The sequence below is a fragment of the Montipora capricornis genome, chromosome 10 (genome assembly GCF_036669925.1).
Source record: "Montipora capricornis isolate CH-2021 chromosome 10, ASM3666992v2, whole genome shotgun sequence".
Classification (NCBI taxonomy): domain Eukaryota; kingdom Metazoa; phylum Cnidaria; class Anthozoa; order Scleractinia; family Acroporidae; genus Montipora; species Montipora capricornis.
This window is the reverse complement of record NC_090892.1, coordinates 22,864,816-22,875,076: the sequence shown is the minus strand read 5'-3', so window position 1 is coordinate 22,875,076 and position 10,261 is coordinate 22,864,816. Positions and strand designations below refer to the sequence as shown.

The 10,261-nt window shown below is 37.6% G+C and overlaps 1 protein-coding gene across 1 annotated transcript in view; it reads left to right on the top strand.

The window, feature by feature from the left end:
• Positions 1 to 10,261, top strand: part of LOC138021851 (transcription elongation factor SPT5-like) — a 33,974-nt gene that overhangs the window by 4,152 nt on the left and 19,561 nt on the right. Inside the window, exons 2-9 of the mRNA XM_068868871.1 lie at positions 2,188 to 2,326; positions 2,458 to 2,526; positions 7,096 to 7,133; positions 8,460 to 8,488; positions 8,632 to 8,694; positions 8,852 to 8,914; positions 9,407 to 9,437; positions 10,030 to 10,098. Of these exons, the coding sequence (XP_068724972.1) occupies positions 2,188 to 2,326; positions 2,458 to 2,526; positions 7,096 to 7,133; positions 8,460 to 8,488; positions 8,632 to 8,694; positions 8,852 to 8,914; positions 9,407 to 9,437; positions 10,030 to 10,098 (501 nt within the window). The remainder of the gene's footprint in view (positions 1 to 2,187; positions 2,327 to 2,457; positions 2,527 to 7,095; positions 7,134 to 8,459; positions 8,489 to 8,631; positions 8,695 to 8,851; positions 8,915 to 9,406; positions 9,438 to 10,029; positions 10,099 to 10,261) is intronic.

The window sequence follows — 10,261 nt, the reverse complement described above, 5'->3', positions numbered from 1 at the left end:
CACAAACTTTCGATGCTGCTTGGAGTAACGACACAGGGCGGTTATTGTTTGCGATCTCAAGGTCACCGTCCTTAGGTACAGGCACTACCTCTGATGTTTTCCAGGTAGCTGGAAAAACAGATGACAACAAGGTGCGGTTTACTATCAGTGTAAGAATTGGTAGGCAAGGCAAGGCACCCTTAGTGATCAACATTGGAATCTCATTGTATCCAGGCGCCTTGTCCGATGGAAATGACATCACTACCCTTTGCACCTCGTTGCTGGATACTGCATGGAAGCGAAACTTGTCTGCCTCTGAGATGTACAGCTGCGGAGTTCTAGGTAGCAGCGGAGGCAGGTTGTGCAAATCTATCAAAGACTGTGAATCTTCAGACGCCTTTGCACCAACAGAAGTAAAAATTGGTTAAATTCATTGGTGACCTCCTTCAGATCTCTTTTGTACACTGGCTAGAAAGATTCTGGGTGTGCGACAAAATGTTGGCTATCATAATGTCTGAATGATCACATTTTCACAAATCTAGGTGGAGGTTTAAGAATCTCTAGTTTCAGTGTAGCATGTACTAAATAGTGATCACTAATGTGGCATGGCAGCACTCCAGAGCTCTCCACTAAATTGATGTTAGATGTTATAATGACATCCAATAGAGTTGATGAAGTTTCAGTCATGCGAGTCGGTTCGTTAATAAGTTGAGTTAAATTTACACTCTTGCAGAAATCAAGGAGAGCAACCGCTTCGGAATAACCTGTCTCCAACAAATTCCAATTTAGGTCACTAGTTATCAACAATGGCTTGCCAAGAGTGAGCGCTTGGGAATAATTATCCATAAAGTCATCAACGAAACACGACACGGGACAATAATCTTTCTCCCGCAGTAGCTCTCGCATCTGTACAATATGGCTTCTGTTTTTCAAAGATCTCGTAATGAGATGTGCAACTCTCAGTTTTGAGCCAGAATTAGATTTTTGTCACTCGTCTGTTGTTGTTGTCACGCTCTTGATTCCGTCGATTCTGACTTGAATATTTAATAAGTTCGAGCAGTTTGACAAATTTTGGGTAGAATACTTCTTCCTTCTATTAAGCATTCAAAGTGTCTTAATAGGTCTATGATCTTTCAATTGACTACCACCGCGTTGTCCCCTTGTTGGAGTTAGCAGGTTGTAAAATGGAAGCCTCTGCCATACATCTTCCAATAATGGCCGAGCCACTGATCCGTGCGATTGAGTAGACAACTTGAGAGTTTTACGCCAATTCCCCAATAAAATATAAGTATTTCTCCAATAAACAAGCATCTTCAGAAGCTCAAAATACATAAAAATATGTCCATAATGTTCGCTTAGTAAAGTACATTCTATATACAAGGCTAAAAGTTAAAAAAAATTAAAATACTCAAACCAAACGTTTTCGGCTGTTTGCCATCATCAGGATGATGATGATGATGATGGCAAACAGCCGAAAACGTTTGGTCTGAATATTTTAATTTTTTTAACTTTTAGCCTTGTATATGGAATACATAAAAATATGTCCTAGTATTAAATGTAGTGAAAAAGCCACATAAAACGAGGAAAGTTTTAAAAAATCTTTACATCAATGTTTGTTCACTGAACTGGTATGCTGATGACAATTGGAGGTCATTCCTGAACTACAAAAATTTTAAGAACTGGCATTGAGCAGAACTAAACTTGATGCATTGGGTTGGTTGACTTTAATAGGCTTGGCTAGCAGTGATGAACTGGAGCTACATGTATGTCAGAGGCATGTGGTTCTAGGTGTCTAGTTTACATGTAGGTGAATGAATGCAAGATATAGCTACTGAAGCTCCCAAAGTCAAGGAAATTGCGCCTGTAGGATCTACATGTAATCACAAAAATGTCCTACAAAAGAAGAACAACACTATTAATATTTTTAAAAACGAAAAGTGCAACAACTCCAATCAACACACCACACACATCTCTTTCAAAAGCACCATCTGGAGAGCCTTATGAATGTGCATATGTATAAATGGTGTTGGCATTAAATGCATCAGATACAGACAGTGATTAAAGCAAAATTTGAATATTTATTACCCTAACAACAAGACCCAGCTGCCTTCTGAATGATGGATGTGATATTCAAAAGTTATTACTGGTACCTTTCATACAAGAATGGGTTGAATATTCCAAATGTAAACTTTATTGTTTATGCAACAGGAAGGTGAAGATATCACCAGGGAAGAGGATGACGAAGATGAAGAAGATGAAGATGATTATGATGAGGATGACGACTTTGAGGATGATAGACAAAGAAAGAAAAGGAGACGACACACAGGATTTATCCTAGAGGAAGCAGGTTTGAAGTTTCATTGGTTTGAGATTCAGTGGTTCACAATACCAAATGGGCACTAAAGAAATTCATGCTTCAATGTAAGATAGTTCTACTTTTTCTGGTGAGAAATTTTCCAATGCTCTTTTTTTCTGTAGATGTTGATGATGATTACGATGATGGAGAAGACCAAGCTGAGGATGGATTTAACGATCTTATTGACACGGGTATGATCTGATTATATTTGTTGAAGTTGAAATTTTTTCTTGCTTAATATTTCTCAAATTAGTTCAATTTTTGTTTATATTAGACAAAGAAAAATCATAAATGAACTCATTTGAGAAATATTAAGCAAATTTGACCAGGAAAAATTTTGGACCACCTACATACAAGAACCAGTGCCATCAAAGGTTGGTGGGGACCCCACAAAAATACAAAACATAGCAGGAAGGTTTGCATGGCAATCGTGTGAGAATGAACCAATCCTGTAAGTGGCCACTGCTAGCACTGTCACACTGAACAGGGTTCACATGCACTTTGAAAGTCCTTGAAAGTCGTTGATTTTCAACTTAAAATTCAAGGCCTTAAAAGTCATTGAAAATTGCAGTCGTTGCTTGAAAGTCCTTGAAATTGACAGCCAATTGTAAAAAAACAAATAAAAACGATCATTACAACTCTCCTAATGTCCATCAAGTGCCCCATGGTTTCCTGTTCTTGGTTACATTCATTGCTCTGATTGGTTCAATATCTGCAATGCTAAGAGCCAATGAAATGTTTTGTACTATCCACACTTCCCGCAAAAAGCTGAGTGCTCCGAATGCTTGTTTGCATGTTGTGAAAGATTTACACCAATGGGCAAGTGTGTTTTCAGTGAATTGTGGCTTCAGAAACCACTGTACAAAGAGTGGCTATGAGAAGTCAAGGGTGTAATAACAAGGCATGATGCATCGTGTGCATGAAGGATGTTGACATTTCAAGCACAGGAAAGTCGGCCCCCACACTGAAGTCAATTGAAGGCAAAAAAAAATCAAACACTGACACCTCAGAAAAGGTCATTAGCAAGCATTTCAGATTTTTCTGGCATTTCTCCTCAACAACCAGCAACTACAAGTGATGATGCCGAACTTCAAAATCTGCTACATCTGAAAGTGGCAAACACAATAACTCCACTAACTAATGTGGCAAACACTAAAACATGTAACTCCAATAAGTCCATCACTACGAGTTCATCGGTGATAGAACAAAGTGTCCCTCATTGTGAGATGTTGAAGTCAGAAAGTGATAATGTCTCATTTACTCATGAGCAGCCGATTCTTGCTTTATTTGTAGTGCGTGGAGTCCTTGAAAAATGGAAATGTGTCCTTGAAAAGTCCTTGAATTTTTAGTCAAAAAAGGGTACGAACACTGACTGAAGCAACTTCAGTGGAGCTACTTACATGTACCTAATCCAATACTTGCCTTGGCCCAACTCCAGTGAGGGATGGGAAGGGGTGGGCTGTATATTTGAAACTGTGAAAGCCATTTCAAACAGACACTAGCAATTTTCTGATACACAGTGTTTTGCACAGGCAAAAACACACATACAGTGTATGGCAAACAAAAAGAATAATTATGGTTTATTATGCTTTAGAAAGGTCTTGTTGATCTTGTGAACTGAATGCAAAGATGCTTAAACAAACAGAACAAACACTTGAACGAATGTTCCACCTTCTCACGCATATAGCATCTCGCACTTGCTCCCTGTGCTCCCTTTTGAGGGATACTATCCACACTCAGGAGATAAAATTTGCATGCTTGCGCAGCCATGTAACATCCTCAATACATGTATATCTTCTAGAGGTTCTTCGTTTTGAACCCCTGAAAGTTTATCGATGCAAAAGTTTGTCAGTGCACCAACTAAGGCACTGGCAGCCACACTGTCAGACAAGTTGAGACAATTACATGCGCACCCGGAATTAATATCAACAGGGTCGCACAAAACAAAAATTTAACATACTTTGCCGCTGGGTTCTCTGTCATTTCGCTCACGATAAACAAACCAATGCTGAAAATTCGCTTGGAAAGCATGCAACAAACTGGACTTCGACTGAAATGTTAAATTATCATTGGCAGATCAAAAGTGTCGCTGATTGTGTCTGTTGTAGTTTGAAATGTACTTTAGGTCAAAAATGATTTCAAGCTAGGTCAAAATATTTTAAACTAGGTCATTTTGTTTTAACGTAGGTTATTATGAACTGTCTAAAAAAGGGTTTCCTTTTTTTGGGGATGTAATTAAATAAAATGGGCCTGGATTTTTAGGGGGAATAAAAAAGAAAATACCTTTCTCCGCCTTTCCCTTGCCTTCCGTTCTTCGTCCACTTACCGTCTCTCCCTCTCCTTCCTCCTTACTGTCCTTGCTTACTACCAACGGACTGTGCCTCTTACCTTGAACTTTCACAACATTCCATGCCATTCGAAGGATTTGAACCCTCGCACCATAGGACATCCGAGATTACATCTCCTCTGTATTAACCGCTAAGCCATCGAATCAGCAACTGAAGTCATTAAGCTATTTCCAAGCCTTCACGACAAGCACCATTTCGCACATGCGTCAATGATATAAAGTGAGACTTTGTACGAAGTTTATTTACGTCGCTATGCAAAATACACCAGGAACAAGGCATCATTTCTAGTCATGATAACAAACCGATTTTCGCTGCAAACACAGCGTTCCCACAGTGAAAAAAAAAAGATGGTGGCATGGACAAAATAATAGAACAACAAAAGATAACCTTTGCAGTTTAATCAAAGAAAAGAACTCGTCTCCGAACCACCGGTGTCATCATCTTGGCGAAACCGCTTGTAAAAAAACACATAACCATTCACAGAACAATTGGCAAAATGCTGTACAAAGTGGTTTTCGGAATCTCTCGGAGAAAAGAAATTAAAAAGCCACAAATGAGTGGACAAGTCACAGCTACATCACATGCAGAGCAGGAAAATGGTGAATAATGTGAAAAAGTGGCAGGATGAGCCTGACACTAAAAGGAGAGCGGCGTCTGACACTTATCAACTGCAGACCACACTTGAAAGCTAACCGCTCAAAAATGGGTCCTGGCGCTTAAATACTGTTTATCAGCACTGTTTGAAATGGGTGTTTAGCTTAAATACTGCTTATCAGCGCTATTTGCAGGCAGCCAGTTGTCTGCCTTTTGCAGTTATCATACACCAGAAAGGGAAGAAGAAAAAGAAGAAGTTTGAACTTCAGGATTACAGGATTACTGTATGTGGCGCTGAAATTTAATAAAGTGGAAAAGGAAACGCCCCTTCATCCAAATGTGCTACTTGCTCAAATTGAAGAACTTGAAGGGGACTGTGTCAAAATAATCAAAATAATTTGGATTTATCACTGTAAGCAGACTCAGCAAAATTGAAAAAAAGAAACAAATATTATTTTATTTCATAATTCAAAAGAAATAACAAGAGCCTATAAAATGGCTTCTAATCAATAAATTATGAAGCCCTTTTTCCTGACTTTTCAAAGTTTTGTTTTTACTTGCCTTTGATTATTATTACGAATTCAAAGTAAGCAAAAGATAGAGGAAATAACTAAGCAAATTAAAAATCAACAAGACATCATGTACATGTATGTTTCAGTTCTTTTATTCCTTGGACGATAATTCAATATTGTTGCCCTCTGCCATCCTAAGGAGATTCATCAATGAACAATGTCCTAAAAAGCTCTGAGAAAGAAAAGTAGAATCGGTTATCATGCACTGTATGCCTAACCCCAATCTTAATGCTAACCATTTAAAATCAGTGCCTAGACTTAACAACCATTGGGGTTTTATAAAAATAATACTCATGAAAATCTAAGCTGCACTTAAAGTTCATCCCCTTTCCTCTAGGACCAATTTACTAACCAATATATTACACATACTTACTAATAATTGATGGGTTTTTGTTGATGTTTTCTACTATCAATTTTAACTTAGTTTAAAATAAAATGACCTAGGTTGAAACAAAAGGACCTAGTTTGGTTGCAATTAACCTAAGGAACAAAATGACCTGCAATATCTCCCCTAAAAAAACAACTCACATAACGTCACGCAACACATGCGAATTCCAGCGCGAGAACCTAACTCCTCAAGCTGGACATAATCGTTGACAGAAAGAAATCAATAGACTACAATGAGCTTACCTTGAAATTTGATCATTTCTCCATAGTGAGAAATGGGAATGTTCAATTTCGTTGTGTCCTGTTTGCATGTTTTTCTCTGAAATTTGCGTAAACATTCGATTTTTTTTCTGCCTCCAATTGGATGCTTTGTTCTATATTCTGTGCATCCAAAGAAAAATGAGTGTGTCCCAGGACGCAATGATGCACTCTGGATACATCTCTGCTGTCTTGACAACTTGAAGCTATTTTCAATTCTGAATGAAATGCAACAGCGGCTGTCTGTGCACCTGAAGGGGAATTTCACTTTTTATGGCTAATCATTTGAGAAACCATGGTGACAAACCAAGCTAAAAACACTTAATTTGGCGTATTATTTCATCAGTATTGGTTGCAATTGGTTGCAATTGGTATTATTTCATCAATATTCATAAAATAATTATTAAAAGAATGTATTCAGTTGTCACGAAGAGCCCCACAATGTAGGCAGCTCATGAAAGGAAAGTCTTGGTTAGAAAGTGATTTTATTGATTTCATCAATAAACATACATGTATATTGATTTATTGAGTTGAACCTTAGAGGAATAATTACTGTTGAATATTTATGAATAGTTTTCTTTTTAAATATTTATTTTGTCAGGTGATCGAGATGAAGAAACCAATGGAGAGGACTTATCGGTGAGATACTGTGGATAGTAATGGCGTTTCCTGTATAGAATTGAATTTATTCAACCCATATTTTGATCGTACATGGCCTAAAATATAAATAATGTTGTTGTGTTTGAGTTTAAGTGGGTTCTGTTACAGTAATATCAGCCAAATTTTGAACCTTATGCAAACAATGCCTAAGTTATGGAATTAATTACTATACATTTTGTACTTACACCAAGTTGTTTAGAATGAAATAACAATAACTGGCGGTAAGATGAGGAAAACGTAGAAATTTCTGGACTCCTTTTTATGCCAGTGGCTTAACTTGTAGTGCAGTGCGTTCTCTCCATGATCAAAGGATGCAGTTCATTGTCAAAGAAACTGCCTGCACATGAAGTTCTACATTTGCTCATTTACAACTGCTTAACCCATAATGACTCCTCAGGGCCCCCCAGGATTCCCCCATTTGACGAGGCATTAGACAGAGCAAAATCTGTTATGTCTCACTCCCAGGGGTCAATGGGTTAAATTGCTTTGTTAAATGCAATTATCATTCTAAGTACTGTACCTTTTTCTTTGGGTTTGGTCAAAAGTCTCACGTGGGTCACAGGGAGATTAAAGGAGTTTTTGAGTGGAAGTAGTGCTTGAGGTTGTTAAACCAATGCCTGAACTACACCCCCCCCCCCCCCCTTTCATGAGTAAAGTTATTATTGTCTGGGGTGAGGTAGAGTAAAATCTATCAAGTCTCACTCCGAGGGTTCAATGGGTTAAGATAAGATGAGATCTTTATTATACACAAGACATAAGTGAGCCAGTAAAAAAAAAATTTAGTTGTGCCAAACAAAAATAACACTCGACACAAAAATATGAACATTATTTTCTAAAGTACCGGTATGTAACAAAAAGCTAATGCAAATATTAACTATGGCTAGTTAACAAACACACTCGCCCGAGCCAAGGTTAAATTTTTGAAGCTGAGTTGCAAGATTGGGAGACTCCCGGATGTTGTTATGATTATAAAATTATTGTTCAAGGAAAGGAAGGAAACTTTATTGAAGTGTCTAGTCATTTAAGCGCACTAATTAGGGGCACTGTAAACTGAAATTAGCAATTAACACAAGTCAATTCAAATGTTGGTTTTTGAGGAGAGGGGAAACCAGAGTACCCGGACAAAAACCTCTCGGTGCAGAGTAGAGAACCAACAAACTCAACCCACATGTGACGCCAAGTCTGGGAATCGAACCTGGTGGGAGGCGAGTGATCTCGCCACTGCGCCATCCCTGCACCAGTGGGACTAGGTGTACTGTAAGCAGCAAATTTATTGTTTCTTTTTTGTCCTATTAAATTTTATAGGGTGCAAGACGCTTGCAGCAGATGCTGGGGTGCGTACATTGTATATTTGAGAAAAGCTTGAATCGCTCATAAGACTCATGGTTTGTTACCTGCTGGTAACCTGATTTTTTCAGCTACTAAGGAAACAGTTGCTGGTTGCTTACATGTACATTTTTTTTGTTGTTGTTTTCAGAGACAAAAATGCTGAAGAGTTAGAGGCATATTACAAAAAAAAGTTTGCCGAAACTTCAGACAGGTTGGTACATTTATGTTGCACAATTTAATAAAGTATCTGAACAGTAAATTATTAATTTTGTATTCAATTTGCTGCTTTATGTGCTGGATTCTTGACTTGTTTTGTACATGTATATTTGTACATGTAAAGTGTCATAACATTTCCTCTTTCTCAACAGATACAGAGATGACTATGAACTGCGACCTGAGATTCAGCAACAGAGTCTTTTACCTGGGGTCAAGTAAGAATCTTTCTTAAAAGTCAGGTCATACTTGTAAATGGTTAAAATTTATAGCTAATTTAATTTTTATGGACACTGTTTGAGATTGTTGTGATGGAAAGTTGGATTTACACGGTGTGAAATGAATAGTCATAGGCACAAACAAGACAGCTTGTGTCTGGCCTTGCACACATTTGACTTGTGTAAAATAGATCTCTGATTTCCCCCTTGCTTGGTGGACTCATGTGGCAAGGGCTGCTCTTAATTCAGCCTTTGACAAGCATCGGAAGTTTAACTGTTTTACTTCTGTTTCACAAACATTGGACTTAACCTCCATGCTGAAGTCAAAGTCAATGCTAAATTTGACTTAACCTTTGAAAAGGATCCATAAACCAAATTGGGGTTTTCAGTAGGTCTGGATTTGTTATCTTTGTGTAAATTAGAATAATTTGTACCAGGTGGTGTTAATAAAAGTTTTTTTGAAGTATTGTCTTACATTGTTTTATTCACCAGAGACCCAAACTTGTGGACAGTGAAATGCAAGGTGAGATTACTTACTTTGGAAATAAAATAATTATGACAAGCATTGCATTACTTTACAAATGAAATTATCTTGCTAAGGCCATGATGTCATCCAACCAATTACCGTATGTAAAAAGTTATCAAATTATCATAAATGATTTTATTTCTGTCAGTGGCAATTAGTTTTGGATCGCTTCATGACTTTTAGTTTTCTATATGTCCATTTTGGGTTATATTGGCTATACTCCAGATTTCCTCTTATGAATTGCTGTTTTTGACTGAGGTGCTAATTCATTGATTTTTACACTAAACAGAAGGAAAGAAAGCAAGGAAGGCACCATGTTAGTGTTGACATAACTGTGGTGACCTGATGCAGTTTTTTGGTCTGTTTTTGTGTTTGCATTTGCCCCTTTATGAACTCGAAAAGGCAATTTTAAGCTCTAATACAAGGTCAACAACATGGACATGTTTTCACTTGTTCTGTTGGGAGTTGTGCTTGTGTTAATGTATGCATTTTTGTTGTCCTGAATTGCACATGCATACATGTATTACATGTATCTTTGAACTTGCATTTTTGGTACCAATCATAATGCCATATTGGATTTGTTGCCTAGATTGGAGAAGAAAAGGCCACTGTGATTGGTTTGATGAGGAAAGCAATCTCTCTGCAGTTCACTGATGAGGTATGTTATGGCACAGTACACTTGTAAAATAATTAAGCAATTATTGAGTAAGGCTGAGTCTGATGTTAAGAATTGAACAGACCTAGGAGAAGACAAGACCAAACATGAAGGCTAAATCACATGGGAAATAACATGTCAGCTATTTGGGTAATTTCGTGTTACA